The 22,829-nt window shown below is 42.6% G+C and overlaps 1 protein-coding gene across 1 annotated transcript in view; it reads right to left on the minus strand.

Annotated features, from left to right (window-relative positions):
- Nucleotides 1-2,708: 2,708 nt before the first annotated feature.
- The window catches only part of ccdc137 (coiled-coil domain containing 137), a 28,705-nt gene continuing 8,584 nt past the window's right edge, over nucleotides 2,709-22,829 (minus strand). The window contains exons 5-6 of the mRNA XM_084329452.1: nucleotides 3,658-3,737; nucleotides 2,709-3,363 (exon numbers count right to left, since the gene is read on the minus strand). Coding sequence (XP_084185578.1) covers nucleotides 3,142-3,363; nucleotides 3,658-3,737 — 302 coding nt within the window. The 3' untranslated portion in view covers nucleotides 2,709-3,141. The remainder of the gene's footprint in view (nucleotides 3,364-3,657; nucleotides 3,738-22,829) is intronic.

Raw genomic sequence — 22,829 nt, forward strand, 5'->3', positions numbered from 1 at the left:
TTATCTCTACAACAGACCAAGCAACAGGGAAATGTGCACTGAAACATGAGTGTAAAATGTTCAGCTGGATAGTGACTAAGACTTTCCTTTTAGGTTATTATTTGGGGGGAAAGATAATTTCTTAGGTAAATAATGTCTATTGATTTTATTGCTCTCAGTGAAGTAACACAATGATCTTTCAGCAACCCAACCCTAGCCTGAACTCCATCACTAGTGATATAAACAGTAAACTGATGGGGAATGGGAAGACTATAGACAACTGCACTGTCAGACCAGCCTGATCAAACCATCACATACACAGTGATACAGCAAATACTGTAGAGCACACAACAGACAGAATGTATTCTGAACATATTCAAATTAGCACCAACGAGATATGGATAAGGGATGACTGATGACTTTTTCTATTGAAACTACTATCTAACATAGACATACTGACCTGTTGGTCCAAGAGTAATGTGCGAGTGTAGGCTGACCCATACACATATCTGACCATAACCCTGGACACTGGGTTTGGCCCCATCTTTCTTACGAATTAAATGGGTAATTGATAAGTTATATCTATGGACTCATTTTAAGAGGTTGTCCGGGCATTTGGTCCTGGTGAATAACCACAACACTTCCGGTATTCTGAAATCATGGGAGAGAGAGCGGGGGGAGAAAATGAATGAATGTGGATGAGAGCCTTGACATTAAGTGGTTGTAGCTACGGCTGTGGGGGTGCAGGAGACATGATCCAATGGACCTTTATACGCCTGAGTCTCCTGAACACGGAAAGACCAATCCCAAGTCGAATGGCACTTTCTCGGCCGAGCTAGTCACTTTCCCGCACCTACTCCTGAACTCTGCATGCGCAGATTGATAAACCTAGATCTCAAATCACAATCCAGAGACTCCGTAGGCAACCAGCGTATGCGGAGTTAGGGAGTAGGTGCGGAAAAGTGACTATAGCAGCTATAAAAAATAATAATATGAAAATGCAACCTAATCAGCAAGTAAAACATCTGTGAAAACAAAGTATCCAACAACAGCTTTGTTTCGCAGTATACTTTGCTCCTCAGGCAAATACTCAAGACAAAGGACTCATTCATGACTGGAATTTAAAGCAGAGGTCAAACTTGAAAGAATTAGGTTTTAGGAATAGAGCCCCAATAAGGATTTTGTAGGCTACTGTATGAAGCTAAAGGCTATCATAAAGATATGCCAGAGTTGTTCCCTATACAGTATATCAGAATTATTATCCCACATTTTAATGTCCAATATGCAAATGCTGGGGGAAGAACTCAAGGTTCTTCAAGAAATATTCGATGGATTAGGGCTGGGCGATATAACGATAACTATCGCGATATATTTTAATAATCGATATCGAAATTTTAAAAAAAATCGAAAAATCTTTATTTTTTTTTTTACCTGCAACAGGGCAGTTTTAAAACCAGAGACAGTGGACAGACTCGTCTTTCTTGCCTGCAACTTAAAGTAATGGCTTTGCTTGTCCAAATGACAATACTGACCAAATTGAGATTTATTTTTCTCTTGTCCATTTATTTTGTTTGCTTTCTAATTTAAAATACAGTTTGAAACCGTCTGTACACAGTAGGCTATGTGTGCTAGCAGAACTAGACTCCAGTCACAAGTCACGGTGCACATGTGCGGTGGTTTGTCCACCAAAAAAGCGCCAAAAGATCGAAAATAAACTAGCAGAGCCAGAACTGTTCAACTCCCCTGGAGCCACAGCCAGCAGAGAAGCCGGTTTACTTTCGCTTTTAAACCAGCTGCAGCCTGAGAACTGGAGTGTGAGGGGATGTAACACTAAAGATGGCGGCAATGACAAATAATTGCTGCAAAATAAACATACATCTGTTGTTCATTTTTTTTTATACTTATAACAATTCGATAATTATCGATATCGAGAAATATGATAACATTATCATATCGTTATCGCAATATGATTTTTTCCCATATCGCCCAGTCCTACGATGGATTAACTGGTTTTAGCGCACCTGCCTTTGTGGCTTTTCACACAAAATCTAGGTCTTCCAGTGATTATCTTGTGTTAGCCAGAAACTGTTTCCCCAACTGTCACTTCTACTGTAGAAGGCTGTGAGGCAGTTCTTAGAATACACTGATGTTTCCTGTTACAGCTGTGGAGGTTTTCTTAAAGGGGAACTATTTTACTATTTCTTTCACTATTTGGGCACTTTTACACAATTCCTGTGAGTCTATGGAACACCTCTGTAATATATATATTTTTTTTATTCATTGTTTTGTATTTCTAATCAAGTCCTCAAAAACAGCATTTTTCTACCTCAAGATCTCGAGCTGTTTTGAGCCTGGGCTCCTAAACCACTGCGCAGCGGCGTCTTCGCCTGAACATTAACATGCAGCGGTGTCTTTCTGACATCACATATCGCGCACATTTTCAAATGACTCAGTTCAGTGAGGGTGAATATTGTGAGAGGAGAATTGGAAGAATGCGCCAATATGAGAATTTTGAGACATAGATCATATTAATATAAGTTCACATAGCTAGGAAACAATGCTAAACACTCAAAAAGGCCATTTATAAGATAGTTCCCCTTTAAGATATTTTATGATAATCCATACATGTGTTTTCTCCAACACCAGTGATGACCACCATTACTGAATCAATATAGTGGATAGTTAACAAGCTCACATATGAAATCCACAAAGTCTGTTATTAATAAATAAACATTTAATAAAATAAAGTTGAAAGCTTTCCATACAAAAGGTATGAGTATCAAAATACAGAATGAATTGCTGATTTTTGAATAGGACTGCCACCTTGTGGGCACACACTATATGGGCAATGGTTCATCACTCCAAGGTGATCAAAGCACATTTTCCTTTCTACGTCTTGTTACAAATAGTACATTTGGAAAATCATCATGTTTAACAATTTTTTTTAGGTGTGATTGATCTTCCATGCTTTAGTGATCAACAGCAGCCACAAAGGAGGGAAATGTAAGGAAAGCACGGTGATGAGAGGTATTAATGTACACTTGCCATGGACTGACCTTGGGCTTAGATACAGTAGCTGCAGTAAAGCTAGACAACCAATTTCAATGTAAAGTTGGTCCAGTCTGGTCTATGGCAAAGTGCTTAGCCCATTGCTGAAGACAGTCATTGAGCTGGTTTCACTTTATGGTTCTTGGGGTTCTTCAGCTTCTTCAGGGCGGCGACACGGACCTCCTCCTGCTGCTGCTTCTGTCTCTTCAGGTGACGGTAGGCCTCCACCACGCGCTGCCTCTCCTCCTCCATTATCCTCTGTCTGGCCATGGAGGGCTTGGCTGTGGAGGCTGCAGTGTGGCCGAAGAGAGAGTTCAGAAGGAGCCCCTTCGATACCTGGAGGTTGGAGGGAGAGAGGGACCTCAGCCAAATCACTCATTCAAACCGTATCCCGTGCAATCACACTGAAAGTATTGAATTTGATCATACAGGCCTCCATTGGAGCTTACTCTTTGTGAAGTTGGCACACTTCTCTCCTTCAATAAAGATTGGATTGGACTGTTAGCACCATGTGGCTGAAACATGTTGGTGGTAAAATAGTCTAATAAAATAATCTTAACTGCAGGAGAGAAGTGTGCCAACTTTCACATATTTTACCTTATTCACATATATAGGCCTTGTGGCAATTACCTGGGATTTGATTGGTGCCTTTCTGGGTTTGGCACTCAGAGTGGGTGGGGCCATTGCAACTTCACCAAAGTGAACTGTATCTACAAAATAAGAGGGAGAATGTCCATGAAGATTAGGGCTGTGTATTGGCAAGAATCTGGCGATATGATACATATCAACGAGGTAGGGGTTACAAGTAAATATATTGCATTATAAACACTGCAATATATTGTGATTTTACAATATCAACATTTGAGAGAAGAAATTCAAATAAATGTATACAAAAAAAGAAAGTTCTGAGGGAAAAGTTGACTTTCTTTTGCTTTTCATGCAATGTGAAGATAGATTACATTTGTATTCATCAATACAAAATCTTGCAGGATTCTTCAAGCAAGCAAACAAGCTCAACAGACAATAAATGCATCTGTAAAAACGGGTAGCTCAAATCAATCTGATTGGTTCATAGCCATGATATAATGAGCGTATATCCAGTTATGATTCTAATTCCTTTTCACAAGTCAGTATCAGTATTATTAAATGAGACGGTCTGGTCTATGGAGGAGACTGGGGCTGATGCATGCCCAGTGAAAAAGAGGAATCCTCTTGGTGCCAAGATTAGAATCCCTCATGTCACGGCATGCACATATGCCCATATATGGACCAAGAGAGGCTCAAAATGTCCGTTAGCGTCATCTAAATCAGACAGGTAAAGCGATGATTTTATCCAGATTATTTGATTATTGCCACTTCCACTAAATAATCTAGCTACCAACTGGGGAGACTGATCAATTACAGATGAGGAATATAGTAGGACGTTAAACTATAGTTAAACCTCACGTTGAACAGGCATTTCCAGTTTGTACGTTAAAACAGCGTTCAGCCTCTGTAAATAGTCGGCATATCTGCCCGACTATAAAAGAAAGAATGCCAGCTAGTTGTTAAGTGTGTATGTTGCATAGCAACAACCCTGCAGTGCAGGCAGCCAGGAGGGCCTATTTTATTTTCAACATTATTTATTTACTAATAAACACTATTCAAATTGAAGTGTGTCTTACTTTCACATTGCCATAGCCTACTTGGTACCCATTTTTATAAAAGCACTTCAGGCTGTAGCATATGGTTATTATATACGCCCCTTAGCTGTAATATAATAACCATATACCATACCGAGGAGCTATTGCTTAATTATGCTACAAGGCTGAAGTTGTATGGTGAACATGTATGTTATTTAATTTAAAGGCCTAAAAAAGTATTGTGAACAATATTGTGATACTAGGTATCATGTTATCAATATCATATTGTGGACTCAAGTATCACGATTAGGGGTGGAACAATACGCATTTGAACCGTACACCGTTCGATACGACCTCCACGGTTCGGGCCGTCTGTGTATCGTACGGTTCAGGGGAATGCGCAAATAAAAAAAATTATTTGGCACGGAGCCGGGAGAGGTGAGTGCTGGCAGCAGCAGCAGCAGCAATGCAGGTGCTAGTCAGTTTGTGTAAATGGCAAGCGCAATATAAAGGCGTGTTCGAGATTGGCGAGGCATACGCGGATCTGCGCAGTTTTTACTACGGCCTCGCCAAGCGCGTTGCATGACTGTTAGAATGTTGTCCGACTTGCTCTGGAAATCTGACGAGGCGAGCCGCGGAACTCTCACGGGAGCGAGCCACGCTCAGCCTTCAGAGCGAGGCGCCACAGTACCTCTCACCCGACTACTCCACGCAAATACATGATGGGAAACAACTTGCTATCGTTGCGCAAAGCGCCTACCTATTGGCTCAGAAAAGTCACCTGATTGTAACCAGCCACAAGAGGAAGTTATGAGACGTTTGATTGATTGATTGAAAACTTTATTAACCGATTGCAGAATGGGTACAATACAGTACGGGTCCCGTCTATCAGATATATTTATTATTATTATTATTGGATACAGGAGTTTGAGTACCAAGAGCTTATTCAAATAAAGTTATCATCATATCATCATGATAAACTTCAAGCCGTCAGACACCAAATTATTTTTATCAGAGTAATGAATGCTGTCTTAATAACCATATCTGCAATGGAGTTTATATCAAAATAACAATCAACCCCCCTGAACAAATAGTTTGCGATTGCTTCTTCAAGTCGATTCTAGTACAGACGGACTGTTTATCATCGGAATTAAATAATTATAATGATAATAAATACGACAATTACGTTTTGCATTTATAGTCATGACTCAATGAGCAATCTGAGCATTACCGCTCGTATGTACTTAGTCTGTACGCGTGTAGCTTATTCCCAGCGGAAGAGTGCGTCGCGTTTCTCTGATTGGCCATGACGCCCATGTGACCGCGGCAGCACGAGAGAGCGGCAGTGCGGAAATAGGCTGCATCCTCCACGTCAAGAAAGACCACCCGCATTTCATTGTATACTTGTATGCCGTGACAAATAAAACTCTCGACTTGACTTGACTTGACAGGCATTCTCTGTGACAAACCCTAACCTTAACCAACTCCGAAATAATGCCTAACCTTAACCCTCCCTAACCTTAACTTAACCCTAACCAACTCCGAAATAATGCCTAACCTTAACTTAACCCTAACCTTAACCAACTCCGAAAGAATGCCTAACCTTAACCCTCCCTAACCTTAACTTAACCCTAACCAACTCCGAAATAATGCCTAACCTTAACTTAACCCTAACCTTAACCAACTCCAAAAGAATGCCTAAACTTAACCAGCGGAAGAATGCACGTTTATAATGCACGTTTATAGCAAGAGATGAAAAAAAAAAAATTTAAGTGATTCTAACTTGTGACCAACCGCACCGCAGGCTACACAGCACGGCGGCATACCACTTGAGCTAAGCGTCGAATGAAAAACATCGGGGATTACGGCTACATAATGCCGCAAGCTCTGCCGCTCCGCTCCGTGCTGCCGCGGGGCGTGTCGCAGCCAATCAGGGAAAATGCGGAAGCATATAGTGAAATAGATAGAATAGCAGGTGTTACGAAGGATCAGATTAAACCGAGTATATATATTTATTTGTTGATATATATTGAATAGTATTTGTATATAGTTTGATATCCCTTGTATATTCCTTGTACATATACACGGAATATCCCTTTAGCCTACTATAGCCCATAATAGTTCATTCTCCTATTGGACAAAGGACCAGGCGCCAGGGGACCAGCCCCCGGAGCCAAGTTCAAAGTTACCGACAAGACATGTCTGTACTAGCCCCGGCCCTGCCCAGGGATACGGCGACAGAAATGAGAGTGGCACTATTTGTTCACCGTGCATATAAATATAGCGCAGGTGGATACAGAAGTTAGTTAACCTAGTTTGTTACCCACTAAGTGAAGCCTCACCCACGATACGACGTGCGGTGAAGTATGGCCTGTTTGGCCCCAGAATAGCATTGAGACCGCGTGCGAATTAATAACTGAATTGTCAGAGTTTGGCACTGTACCGTCGAGTGCGACGTATTTCTATTAAGTTAATAATAGTCTATTGTGTATGGTGCATCGTGCGGTTAGAGTTCTAAAGTGACCAGCATCTCCAACGCTTCCTCGTGTTAGCTAGATTCTTATCCAGGCTGGGCCGACCACATGGCGCTTTCATCCGAGGAGATCTAGGCGAGGACCGAATGGACATGTACACTGGATTACCTACCCGACGTCTGCATAGCCCTGTGCGGCTGGAATATATATTTGCTTTGGTACTGTGATTTGTGGAGCGGATACTCGCCGACGCCTGTGAGTGTTGGATTTACCCCCGAGAGGAGTCAAGGTCGAGTCGGCGCTCAGAGAGCCTGAGGCCGCCTAGCTTTCTTCACTGTGGAGCTACAGCCTACAAGAGAACCAAGCTGTATTCGTCTGCGGATCAAGAGTCTATCGCACTGTCTTCTGTACTCGAAGTCTCCCTAGATATCGTTGACCAGACGTTCTACTACCGACAGCTCTCCTACCCCCCCTGCCGGCTTACAACCGGGAGGACCCCTTCCAGTATATCCCGCTATATCATTAAGTGTACCATAGATATAATTCCCTAAGAGCCAGGTTGTATACTTGCCTCCTGCGTAACCAGAGAATGGACATTCAGTGTTGATTTGCCTACGAATACTCATTTGCCTTACAAGTGCAATCAAATGTAATATAAGTATCATATGTACCTTTTGCTCCATTAAATACTTGATTAATACCTTTGACTGGAACCGATTTCATTGTGGGAAGTGTTCATCATATTCATATATTGTGTACTGTATGGCCAGTAGTTAAAGTACATAAAGCGGTAGTGGTTTAATGATACCATACTTATCAATACAGTCAGGGAATTGTACCCCTCAGTTACAGTAGGGTTGTCTTAAATACTTCAAAGCTTCGTTCGATGGCACAAGCTTCGAACATAAAAAAATAATCGAAATAAAAAATATATATATATGAATTTCTTTTCAAATCTTTTTTTATAATTTTTTTTTACTTCGATTTGTGTGTGTGTGTGTGTGCGTGTGCGTGCATGGGGCCATTGGGTGGGGCCGGGGGACAAATACACTGGAGGAAAGTAACCCAGCTCAGCACTGCCCAAATTATATCATCACTATTGCCTGTTTGAAGGATATCATCCTCAAACACATATACACCTACATGCCTTGTAGAATTCCACACATAAGAAAGAAAGATACTGGGATGAATAAACAAAATAGGAAATAAAATTTAGAAATGCATGCAATACATAAATAAATATGAATCTCAATATATGAAATAGAACATTTAGATAAGGTGCTACTGAGATGTTTTGGTGAGTTTTGTTTTTTTGTGGAAGTAGCCCTTCTTAAAAATGCATGAACATTCACTGATAATTGGTCTGTAGTGGAGTCTAATAAATAATAATAGATTGGATTTTAAGAGAGAAGCGCCTTTCTCAGACTCAAGGACACTGTACAAGGAAAGGATGGAAAAAATAAGAAATAAAATTGAAAAAATATAATAAAATACATAAAAGATCTGTGTATAGTAACAACAAGAAAAAACAAATAAGATAAAAGAGATAAAAAAAAATAAAAAGGAGGCAAGTTCTGTCCAATTGGATGAAGTGGTTGAAATTAACAAACAAACAAACAACAAAACAAAACACCGGACCATGTAGAATCCGGACCTTGTAGACTGACATAATTCTGTGCATAGTTTAGTCTACACAGGCCATATTTCAAATAATCAAAATCTTACTTCATTCATCTTAAACATTCTTGATTTGGGGGATTGGTAGTTCCCATGAAATCTGAAGTTGTTCAAACGACAACAGCAATCCACCTTGAATTAAATCACACAGCCGAGTGAAACCTTGTTGGCTGCGTCACAGTCACGAAAGGGGCTACTTAATTAATTAATCCAATCCACTTTATTTATAGAGCGCCATGTGTTGTCTGCCAATAACTCCGTAAGGCGTTTTTGAGATCAATATTTCATATTTTCGTCATGGTATTCATATTTCACCCACAGAGTCTTGGGTGATGCTGTCTGAACCATCACAACTCTGCAACGCTTCAATACCGCCACCGGGTGACCGATCGGCGAGTTGCCAAACCGGAAGTGCCCATTGTAGATCGGTCCGTCCCCTATTTTCGTCCGGCCACTCGCTTATCGTTCCGGGGCTCAATACAGACACCGTCGATATGGATCTTTGCCATAACTCAATAATCAACATGATTTGGACGTGTATTAGTAATATACAAACCGGAAATGGATCGCATCGATCAACATCCCATAATGGGTTTTTTTTTTTTTTTTTTTTTTTGCTTAAAGACCAGCTTTTTCTCTGTTGGAATCATTCTGATGACAGCAGCAGAGAGGGTAGGATCTTTGAACTGAATAATACTGTGTACATCATTTTGAAGTGTGTGACTAAATTGTGTTGTGGAAATAGTTTGTAATTAGTTTCACCCAGCTGACAGAAACTGGAGGTGTGGCCTTTGTGCATGTGGCTTTTGTAAGTTAAGTGGGCACTTGTGACAGTTTTTTTTTTGCTTAAAGACCAGCTTTTTCTCTGTTGTAATCATTCTGATGACAGCAGCAGAGAGGGTAGGATCTTTGAACTGAATAATACTGTGTACATCATTTTGAAGTGTGTGACTAAATTGTGTTGTGGAAATAGTTTGTAATTAGTTTCACCCAGCTGACAGAAACTGGAGGTGTGGCCTTTGTGCATGTGGCTTTTGTAAGTTAAGTGGGCACTTGTGACAGTTTTTTTTTTTGCTTAAAGACCAGCTTTTTCTCTGTTGGAATCATTCTGATGACAGCAGCAGAGAGGGTAGGATCTTTGAACTGAATAATACTGTGTACATCATTTTGAAGTGTGTGACTAAATTGTGTTGTGGAAATAGTTTGTAATTAGTTTCACCCAGCTGACAGAAACTGGAGGTGTGGCCTTTTGCTGCAGGTGTCACTCATCAGTAATTAGTGATAGTGATTTAAGGACTTGCTGGCCTAGCGTCAGCGAAGCGTCGAGTAACGAAGAGGGACAAAGAGGAGTTTTCCTGGAGTTCTCAGCAGAGGGATCCACCGATCCACCCAGTGCTAAGTACACCATAATCCTATATTTCCCTCCTACTCTGCTATTCCCCTACTATCTCGCTTCCTCCCTACAACCTTCTCCCTGCCACTCTTGACACCACAATGTGCCTCATACCTATATCCACAATCTGCTCCTCCAGAACTGACTCTACCCATCCACGCCAGTTTGCTAGCAACCCGGCAAATCTCTCCTACCCTCCTACAGCCACTAATACACCTGTCACAGTACGGGGAGGCTTATGGAATTGTCAATCAGCAGTCAAGAAAGCTGACTTCATTACTGCCTACGCCCATAGTCTAAATCTGCAGCTCCTGGCTCTAACTGAGACCTGGATAACTCCCAATAACTCATCAACACCTGCAGCATTATCTACAAACTATAACTTCACTCACACACCTCGACCCTCCAGACGGGGTGGAGGCACTGGCCTCATGACATCTCCTTCATGGGCTTCAAACCTAACACAACTCCCAGAACTGTCACTCTCCTCCCTCGAATATCATGCAATATCTGTCTCTAATCCTTTCAATCTCACCATTGTTACACTTTATCGCCCTCCAGGTCCCCTCGATCACTTCATAGATGAGCTGGACATGCTTCTAAGCTCCTTACCGGAAGATGGTACCCCGCTCCTTCTATTGGGCGACTTCAACCTGCCTGACTCATCTCAGTCGGTCCCAGTGGTCTCCCTCCTACAACAATTTGACCTGACTCCCACTGCCATGCCTCCCACCCACAAAGCAGGCAACTCCTTGGATCTCATATTTTCCCGTAACTCCAGCATCATTAACACCACGGTAACTCCCCTACATGTATCTGACCATTCCTTCATATCCTTCTCACTAACTCTCATGCTTAACCGAAAGGTCTTCACCCCAACTCAAACCGTCTCACTCAGACGTAACCTGGCCTCCCTATCCCCCTCCACCCTCTCCTCTGACATAATATCCGCTCTACCTTTGAGTGACACCTTCTCTGCTCTCCCCACAGAGATGGCAACCTCCACCCTCCTCTCAGCCCTTGCAACCTCCTTTGACAAGCTCTGTCCCCTCGTTGAGAAACCTGCCCGCCGTTCCCCACCCAGTCCATGGCTGACGGATGCAGTGAGAGAACAAAGACAGGTCCTGAGAGCGGCTGAGAGGAAGTATAGAAAATCACGCCTCACTGCTGACATCGACACATATCACAACCTCTTGTTAACATTCTCCAAAACCATTACTAATGCCAAAGCTTCTTTCTTTCACCATAGGATCGAGGCCTCTGCCAAGAATCTTCGCAAACTGCATGCTACCATGTCCTCCCTCCTCACTCCCCCCCCACCCCCTCCTCCCTCATCTTTTTCTGCCGAAGACTTTGCGATCTTCTTTGAGGAAAAAGTGGAGAACATCCGCAGCTCCTTCTCCCAACCCCCACCCATTCCAAACGCTGAATCGAGAACCTCATCCTTCACTCTGTCATCTTTCTCTCCCATTACAGAAGCCGAGACCCTGACACTGGTAACGTCGAACCGTCCGACTACATGCGAGCTGGACCGGCTACCCTCCCCACTCCTCCAGACCATAGCACCGGACATCCTCCCATTCCTAACTGCAACTATCAACTCCTCACTCAACTCGGGGGTGGTCCCCACCTCCCTAAAACAAGCCAGAGTCACGCCCCTCATAAAAAAACCAACCCTGAACCCCACCGTCATAGCCAACTATCGTCCTGTCTCTCTTCTCTCCTTTCTTTCTAAAACACTTGAACGTGCTGTATCCAACCAACTTACTGCTTATCTCTTACAGAATGACCTCCTAGACCCCAATCAGTCTGGCTTCCGGACTGGCCACTCCACAGAAACGGCCCTCATTGCGGTCACAGAGGCACTTCACTTAGCAAAAGCGAAAGGCCTCTCCTCTGTCCTGATTCTCCTAGATCTATCTGCAGCCTTCGACACAGTCAACCATCAGATCCTCCTCGCGGCCCTCGCAGGAATGGGAGTGGCTGGATCTGCGCTGACATGGCTGACATCATACCTCAACGACCGCTCCTACCAAGTGTCATGGAGAGGGACTCTGTCGGCCACCCGCCCCCTCCGGACGGGTGTCCCCCAGGGCTCGGTCCTAGGACCCCTTCTCTTCTCCCTCTACACTAAATCACTGGGTAACATTATCACGTCTCATGGCTTCTCCTACCATTGTTATGCCGACGATACTCAACTCTTCCTCTCCTTCCCTCCCTCAGATATCCACGTCTCTGAGCGGATCTCGGCCTGTCTGTCCGACATCTCCGCCTGGATGACGACCAACCACCTCAAACTGAACCTAAGCAAAACAGAATTGCTCCACCTGCCGGCCAAATCCTCCCCCCTGACCGACCTCTCCATCACAATCGAGAATGCAGCTGTGACCGCGTCCCCGACCGCCAAGAACCTTGGTGTTGTCCTCGACGACCAGTTGAACTTCTCTGCTCACATCGCAGCGACAACCAGAACCTGCAGATTCCTCCTGAGCAACGTCAGAAGGATACGCCCCTTCCTGACAAAAGAAGCCACCCAACTCCTCATCCAATCAACAGTCATCTCCCGCCTCGACTACTGCAACGCACTGCTAGCTGGCCTCCCGGCCACTGCCACCAACCCTCTTCAACTCATTCAAAACGCAGCGGCCCGCCTGATATCAAACCTACCGAAGTCGGCCCATGTCACCCCACTTCTTAGGGACCTGCACTGGCTCCCCATTGCTGCACGTATCCGCTTCAAGGCCCTCGACCTAGCATACCGTGCAGCAAAGGGAACCGCTCCCGCCTACCTCCGGTCAATGGTCTCTAACTACACACCCTCAAGACTCCTACGCTCTGCATCTTCTGGCCGCCTCAGACCTACTCCTATCCAAGCTCCCGGAGGGTCATCAAAGAGAAGCCGCCTATTCTCAGTCCTTGCCCCACAATGGTGGAATGAACTACCCATCCCAGTTAGGACAGCCGAATCCCGTCCAATCTTTCGCCGTCGACTAAAGACTCACTTCTTCAACCATTATCTGAAATGATAAAAAAAAAAAAAAAAAAAAAAATCTAACCCTGACTAACCTTACTGTCATGCACTTGTCCTAATAAACTAACCTACACTGTAACACGCAACACTTGATGAACATTGTTACTCAGCTGATAGAGTTGTACCCTTCTTGCTGTCTTGTCGTACAGAACTTGTAAGTCGCTTTGGATAAAAGCGTCAGCTAAATGACTAAATGTAAATGTAAATGTAAATTGGGATCCGTTTGCTCCACTCTCATCGCCCCAACGCTACGAGGAGACTGGGGTGAGTTTCAGCCTTTTTCTTTACCATTTTCTATACAAACTGCTCTGATCAATATATCACCCATACTACATAAATTATTTTTTTTTTGATCCACTTTTTCTCCCATTTTTCTATATTTTCTCCCATCCCAATTTCGTATCATCCAATTCAACCCTCCCCTGTCACGAACGCTGTTTCTTGCCTCCCACAAGCCGGCTGCAATGTGGACTAAGTCATACATAGCACAAGTCCCCTCCGGTACTTGAGGTAACAGCAGTCGCATCTTTTCACCTGCGCAGCTCGACCTCTTAGTGTCGAGGAGTAACGCGTGGGAGGCTCACGCTGCCCCCGACACTTCCTGATTCTACTGCGCAGGCGCACCAACCGACTTGTAGGAGTCGCTTGTTCACAACGTTCGATCCCCACCCTTCAGTTTTTCCCTCCCCGTAATACGGCCAATGTGTATTACTGCGGACGACCAGCCAAACTGAAAAACAATGTGGAGAGCTGGATTCGAACACGCGAATCCTAGCGTCTCCACACTGGTGGCGAGTGCCTTAGACCACTACACCACCTAGCCGCCACACTACATAAATTATTTAATGTCGGTCATTGAATTATAAACGACCCCCCACCCCTCCGTTCACCCGCAGATGACCAGTCATGACGTTTAGGACCATGTACAGTTGACATTTTTAATATAACGTTGATCGGTATCAAACTGCATTTGATCATCTAATATATGCATTTATGCCTATATCTCACGTTCTATGAAATACTGCAGAAAAAAAATAAAAACATATATATACTCTAGACGGTATTTTAGTATGAATGTGAGAATGAAAAAGTAAAACGTTCCTACATCCTGAACGATAGATAATTGATGTTGAATGGGCCATAGTAATGTCAATTTAGCAATACAATTTAAAAGGTTATAGCCCTGCAAAGAAAGGTGAACATCTCCATAGACTTATAGCGCTGGCAGAGAGGGTACAATGATGGGTACAATGCCCGGCAGAGAATGGGTTAAAATAAATTAAATAATTTTTTTCCAAAGCTTCGAATTAAAATCGAAGCTTGGCCCCGAAGCTTCGATTGCCAAAAAAAGCTTCGAAGGTCAGCCCTATAGAATAGATTAACGAATTCCATATAAATCTATAGTTCATTAACGATGCAGCAGCTAATACTGTATACACACACATACACTGCTGAATAATTCTGTTTTGCCTCTATATATACTGTATATATAATTCTGTTTTGCCTCAATATACAGTATATATAATATATTGATGCAAAACAGATTATTCAGCAGTGTGTTGTGTGTGCGTGTGCGCCTGCGGTTGGCAGGAGCGCGCAACAAGATGGTATATAAATATGGTATATTAATACAGTCTAGTGTGCTGTGTGATGACAATACATTTGAATCGAATCTAATTGTGCACGCGGCCCTCGAGTCGCATCATGGTGGATGTCCCATTGTCCCGCGATGAAGGCCGGGAAGATGCGACCCTCTCTGCGTGCCCTCCTGTCTCCCTGTCTCCGGCGGTCTCGTAGTGGTGACCGGAGTGCTGGACGTCCCGTGATGATGTCTGGGAGGTTGCGACCCTCTCTGCGCCGCCCCCCATCTCCCTGTCTCCGGCTGTCTCGGAGCGATGACCGGAGTGTTGAACGTCCCGTGATTAAGACGGGGAGGATGCGACCCTCTTTGCGTCGCCCCTGTGCCTCAAATAGATTTGCTATCAGCTCTATCTTTAATCTCTCAAAATGTTCAGTTGCTATCGCTATCAGCTCTATCTTTATTTTTTCAAAATGTTCAGTTGCTATTGCATGCACTCATCTGTGTTTCACTACACACATGAGTGCATGCTTACCAACTGTTAGTCTGCAACACTACTATCACCGACATCTAAGAAGGGAGATCCCCCCTTGAATGGCCCTTCTAAGGTTTCTCTCCTCCACACTGCATGTGGAGCATTTTTTCCCTATTGTTAGGTTTTAGTGAGTTTTTCCTTACCTTCACGTGGGATATGTCTGGGAGTGCTTGCATTCTATTATTTATTTGCATTTATTTTAAATTTGTTGGACCTTATGGTGTTCTTGTTTTGTTCTTGACTTATTGTTATGTTTCTTCTTGACTTGTTTAAAGAAGACGTGTCCGGCCCATGGGGACATTAACGTGTGTTGTCGGACCTTACAAATAAATTTGATTTGATTTGATCATAATGAGCTGGACAGGTGTGTATGTGTGTGTGGTAACGTGAACGCGTATCTGCCATGCGAGACTAGACGAGCAGGCTGTCGTCAAATCTGAAGTGTCCGACGTTCTGACTCCTCCCCCGGCTTCACTTGGCTACTCTCGTCTACTTTCAAGGCGAGCCGAAATCAATCTCGAACACGCCTTAAATCAATCTTCATTACGACTTTAAAAACATAGCCATTAACATTACATAGGCCTACACACATCTTGCCATAACGTTAGCAGTTTGTACAACACAACGCACGTTTTAACTATGGTAGCCCGCCAGCTAATACAGTCAATGAAATGTTATCGTAGCTACTAGCTAGCAGAGGAGAAAATGGGAGTCTGAGAGGCGGGGTGTTTAAAGACAATGATAGGCGTTTATTCAACATCCAAGAAGGCTAACATACAACTGTGTTTTACTAACTCCAACCGGGACTATTGCCGCTTTTCCACTGCATGTTATGAACTCCTAACGTTACCGGAGCTGATGGTCCGTCACGCTAAAATGTCCCTGCGGACCCGCCAACCCATAGATAGTTCCAACTCACCGAATTACGTAATCCACCACAGTTGCACTCAATATTTAAATAATGTTAGTCTAAATAAATGTAGACAGATAATGTACGTATTTTAAAAATAGAATGAACAGAGCAGTGTTGTTTTGAAACAGTACAGTGTGTGTGTGTTAGTTTGATGTATGCTGCAATTTATATTGATGGCCTTCTAATTAGTTTATTTATTTATTTTAAATAACTGACACTTTTCCCTTTGATAAGAAATCCAGCCATATTCCTTTCATTGTATTTCAAATACTGCACTTTAATTTCAAGCGGAAAACTAATCTTTCCATTAACACATTGGATGCCACGGACGCTTTTTGTCGTTAGTTCATGCCGACCTGACGCTATATAGCGTCTGTTTGCCTTTTTTTCTTTTTTGCTATTTGAATTCATATTTCATCAATCAAGCCTCGGGTTAGTGCTGCAGAGTCTCTCTGAGCTCAATTGGGAAGATACCGCCCCCTATCGTCTCTCCCTGTGTAACTGCACCCCATTACTTTAGACCAGTGGTTCCCAAACTGTGGTGCGCGCACGCGAGCTACCTCTAGGTGGTGCGTGACATGAAAAGGCTAATGGCGTTATTTTACTAATAAATATATAACTAATATACATTATTTCAAATGGGGATTTTCACTGTGTAAATCATGAAATTCAAGAAACGTTTTTTATTTTTTTTATTTTATTGATATTTTTTGCACAAATCTCTCCAATATTCAAAACATCTTTCCACATCACCTATTATGCAACTTCCAAGATTTGCCTTTTTCTTTTTTGTAAGAACATACAAAACATGTAAAGGACTCATACAAATACATTAACAACTGACATGGAAAATAAAAAAAGACTTACGAAAAAAGAAAAATACTATACTATACATTGTGCGTATACATCCCTGATATATATACTTTGCATGTAGACCGATCTACCTTCGAGCAGGTATGTGCTGCATCCTCTATCGGGATGCCACCCTTCTCCATATTGCATGTGAGAGAAAGCGTCCCAGACACATGTAGGTGTGCATGATAGCATGCATGCATGTGTGTCTCCAACACACGTATGTGGGTACGTGTATCACGTAAGCATGTGTACATGCCTCACATGTGTGTGTGTGCGCATCTTCCAGGTATGTGACTACTCCTATCTCTTGTGTGTGTCTCGTATCCATGTGTGCCTCTGCCCCCTATGTGAGTGTATATCTCAGGTGTGTATATATATGTGCGTCTCAGCTACGTATGTGTGTGTCTCCTATGTACATGTGTATCCCCCATATGTGTCAGTGAGAGCCTATACTTCAACTATGTGTATATGTAGGTGTGTGTATGCCTATTTCCTATAAGTGAGTATGTGCATGTATGTGTGCCCCTGACATGTATAACTTATCCATGTGCATATGAGTGTGTGTAAACCTATTATGTACACATACGAATATGTGTATCCTAGATATATGTGAGTGTGATAGAGACAGTGACCTAGGGCTGGGCGATATGGAAAAAAATCATATCGCGATAACGATATGATAATTTTATTTTATTTCTCGATATCGATAATTATCGAATTGTTATAAGTATAATTTTTTTTTTTTTTTTTTTAACAACAGATGTATGTTTATTTTGCAGCAATTCTTTGTCATTGCCGCCATCTTTAGTGTTACATCCCCTCATACTCCAGTTCTCAGGCTGCAGCTGGTTTAAAAGCTAAAGTAAACCGGCTTCTCTGCTGGCTGTGGCTCCAGAGGAGTTGAACAGTTCTGGCTCTGCTAGTTTATTTTCGATCTTTTGGCGCTTTTTTGGTGGACAAACCACCGCACATGTGCACTGTGACTCGTGACTGGAGTCTAGTTCTGCTAGCACACATAGCCTACTGTGTACAGACGGTTTCAAAATGTATTTTAAATTAGAAAGCAAACAAAATAAATGGACAAGAGAAAAAGAAATCTGAATTTGGTCAGTATTGTCATTTGGACAAGCAAAGCCATTACTTTAAGTTGCAGGCAAGAAAGACAAGTCTGTCCACTGTCTCTGGTTTTAAAACTGCCCTGTTGCAGGTAAATTTTTTTTTTTAATTAATTTATTTCGATATTCGATATCGATTATTAAAATATATCGCGATATTTATAGTTATCGTTATATCGCCCAGCCCTACAGTGACCGTTCCATAGATACACCATCCGGACATAAAATCCATGCACATACATAATACATTATAAAGTACAAGTACCATCAGATCAGATCCCCTTTTTCATATTCATCCTTGATATCATTGTAACCCCACCTTAATCATTTGTCCCCAGACCGTTCAGTCAGGTGTAGAAAACTGTCCCATACCTCCCATATCCTCTCTCCCTGCGACTCTATACGTCACCCTTTCATATGATGCTGTATGGAACATTAATTCCATCCATTCTTTAAAAGTAATATCCACGGGTGATTTCCAATGTCGTAATGCAATTCTACATCCTGATATCATGGCCATTCTATACCACATTCCCCGGTATTTAGGCAGTTTAATCCCTTTCGGCACCACACCCAAAACACATGCCAATGGGGAGTTATTCATCTTCACATTCAGAACCTTACTTAGGAATATTACAATTTGATCCCACATTTTTCGGACCTTCTCACATTCGTACAGCATATGTAGTAAAGTGCCTGTCTCCTTCTCACATCTCCAGCAGATGTCAGTGTCCCTTAATTTTAGTCTGGCTAGTTTACTAGGCGTCCAATAGCTTCTGTTCAACACTTTGTAAAAGATAAGTTGTGATTGCGCCTCCCGAGAGAATTTACTCCATTTGGACACCAGCTTCTCCCACATTTCCTCAGTAATATCCTCACGTACATCGTTCTCCCAGCTCAACCTCAGACCCGCCAATTTGGGTGCATTGTATTCTCTTATAACATCATAAAATCTTGACGCACCGCCTTTCCTACGCCATCCTTTATAGAATATTTCTTGAATTGCAGTAATCGGGCCACACTTTGGCCCTCCTATTGATGACGATATACAATGTCTAATCTGTAGGAATTTATAAAAGTTTTTATTATCTATATCAAAATCCTCTTTAATATCCTCAAAAGGCAAAACCCCATCTTCCCTGGCTATATCACCTAGTACATGTATCCCCATTTTAATCCAATCGTCCCATATGACTGATTTCTTACCAATCTTTAGTTTTTTATTATACCATATAGAGGCTCTTGTAGTTAAATATGGGCTATCATTCTGTGCGATTGATTCCAAGTTTCCCTGATAAATGCCATTAAAGGGTTTTTAAAAGGTATAGGTCTGTCTGATTGTGTCAGGAAGGATTCCAGAGATGAGGGATATATCATTTCCTCCTCCATCTTGACCCAAGCAGGTGCCTCCTCAGTCGAGTGATTCAGTTTGGAGAGCTGGGAGAGCGAGAATGCATAGTGATACCAGTCTAGTTTAGGCAGGGATAAGCCGCCATTTTCCTTCGCTGAATACATTTTGGCCCGTCCAAATAGCGGCCTTTTGCCCCCCCACAGATATACATTAATGACTTTGTCATACTGTTTGAGTAACTGGGTCGGGAGAGTCAGCGGCAGCATATATAGGATATAATTTAATTTGGGAGCCAATATAATTTTTACTACGTTTATCTTCCCCAGGAGGGACATATTCATCTTGGCCCAATTCTGGGTCAGAGCACTAATGTGTTCGATTATAGGGGCAATATTGGCTTGCATTAACTCTTTCAGACCTGGGATCAGCTTTATTCCTAGGTATATCAACCCTGACGGCATCCATCTGTATTGCCACCCCCTCCTGATAGCAGGGGGACAACATTTAGAGAGAGGCATTGCTTCTGACTTGCTCCAGTTGATTGTGTATCCAGATATTTCGGAGAAGGACTCGATAATAGTTCCAATGACCCCAGCTGCTGTTTGGGGATTGCTGGATACCAATAAGATATCGTCCGCATATAAAAATAATTTATGTTCTACCTGCCCCGCTATTACCCCTTTGATGTCTTGATTAGTCCTTAGTGCGATAGCAAGTGGTTCGAGGAAGAGCGCAAACATTTGGGGAGAAAGCGGAGAACCTTGCCTCGTCCCCCGCCCTAGATTAAAGGGCGAGGATACGATCCCGTTGGTCAATACTGATGCCATCGGATTTGTGTATAACAGTTTTACCCACCCAGTAAACGATGGTCCGAACCCGAAGCGCTCTAGCGTGTGAAATAAGAATGCAAATTCCACCTTATCAAAGGCCTTTTCGGCATCCAATGAGAAGGCCACTGTAGGTTCTGTATCATTCCTGACCTTCCACATTATGTGTAGGAGTCTGCGGATATTATCAGCTGAGTTTCTCCCCTTCACAAAGCCCACTTGATCTGAATGTACCAAAGTTGGTAGTACATCTTCTATTCTATTCGCAAGTATCTTTGCCAATACTTTTTCTTCCAAATTGCTCAGGGATATAGGCCTATAGTTTCCACAGTATTGAGGGTCTTTGCCCTTTTTCTGTAGTAACGTAATAGTGGCCGATCTCAAGCTAGTGGGCAATCCCCCTTTTAACAATGAATCCTCATATACTTTTAATAGTCTCGGAGCGATTATATCACTGAATTGTTTGTAGAAATCGGGAGTAAACCCGTCGTCTCCTGGTGCTTTACCCAATTTAAGGCTGTTGATTGCCGCGTGTATTTCCTCTATCGAGACCCCCCCCTCCATTGATTTTACTTGTTGTTTCGATAACGACGGTAATTTGATTTTGTCGAAGAACGCGTCCATTTTTACCTGATCCACCGCCTTCTGTGGGGTATATAAATCCTGGTAGAAGCACCTGAAAACATTATTAATTTCCTTTTTGTCTGTAATAATCTTGTCATCTTTATTACGAATTGAGGATATAATATTTTGATTTTGCATTTGTTTAACCCGATTCGCTAGTATTTTACCCGCTCTCTCCCCTTGTTCATAATATCTTTGGTTGGTCCTAAATAACGCATATTCAGCCTTCTTTTGATATATGTTGTTCAATTCGTATTTGGATTTGTTTAGGTTTCTCCACGTTTCTGGGTCTGGTCTCTGACTGTGCTGTTTCGAGAGTATTTTAATTTCCTCATCTAACGCTGTCATTTTGTTTCTCTGCCCTTTTTAGTATTGCACCGTATTGTATGAGTCGTCCTCTCATGTAAGCTTTACATGTGTCCCACATTATGCCACTATCATCTATTGACCCTTCATTAAGTTCCCAGAATTCCTTAAATATAGTTCTAATGTATGCACACGATCCTTCATCATTTAACATCAGGTTATTGAATCGCCATCTCCGAGATCGTTGCCCTTCCTCCATGGATGTGATCACTAAATCAACCGGAGCATGGTCAGATATTACAATGTTCCCTATCCCAGTATCTGCTACCTGTTCTACCAGCGCGCTAGAGATCAGGAAATAATCTATTCTAGAGTATGAGGAATGCGGGTGAGAGTAAAACGTGTAGTCTCTTTCCTGTGGGTTCATAACCCTCCAAATATCCACTAGACCCAATTCCTCTATCAGTACACCAACCGCCAGTCTCCCTGCGTTGTCAGCGGTCCTGGGTTGATACGATTTGTCCATTAAGGTGTTTCCAACCAGGTTGAAGTCCCCCCCTATGATTACGTTGCTATTCCCTATTTTCCTGATCACCTCACATACTTCATGGAAAAAGTCTGAGGACGACCCGTTGGGCGCATATATAGCTAAGGTAGTCCTCTGTCCCTCTAACTCAGCATCCAGTATAACCCATCTTCCCTCATCATGTGAGAAGCTATTGTGCACCTTTACGTCTATGTTTTTTCTCACCAATATTGCCACCCCCCTCTTCCTAGAAGAGAACGTACTATAGAATATTTGTCCCACCCAATCCCTCTTAAGCTTGGCCGACTCCTCCTCATCCAGGTGCGATTCCTGAATTAGTGCAATATCCGTATTTTTTTGTTTCAAGAACGTCAGTATCTTTTTTCTCTTAATGGGATGATGACATCCGTCTATATTCCACGATACTATTTTAATCAGCCCCATATTCCTCGTAATGTATCTCCCCTGTGCAATCCAGGACGTAGTACCTCTATGTCTGGGGCGCAATCTCCCACATTTCTATATCTAGTTCCTGAGACTGTGAAGATATATATACAATAGTATAGTACACAATGAAATAAAAAAGAACATATAAAAACATAAATACATTTCCCCCCCCCACATTTACCCAAGCTACGTTCGATAGGACCCCAGATAGAACAATTGTACCGAGGGTGAGAACGATACTCACCCGTGCACCTTGGTCCCCCTCGACTAACAGAGGAGTGCATATGGCACAAGGCAGGTTGCCCAAAACTGTGCCCCTACTATTTTGTATACCCTGATGTAACGTATGGCTCACACTGTAATCTATATACAGTGCGATCAATTCAACTGAACTTGTCAAAACGGTAACGTTTCCAACAATTAACATTTGTATACCTCTTAGATATATATTGGTACATTGTAACTTCTATGACATAGCCATAATGGCCTGTGGTTCATTTCGTTATACTTTTTCTTTATCCATCCGG

The sequence above is a fragment of the Notolepis coatsorum genome (genome assembly GCF_963971535.1).
Source record: "Notolepis coatsorum genome assembly, chromosome: 14".
Classification (NCBI taxonomy): Eukaryota; Metazoa; Chordata; class Actinopteri; order Aulopiformes; family Paralepididae; genus Notolepis; species Notolepis coatsorum.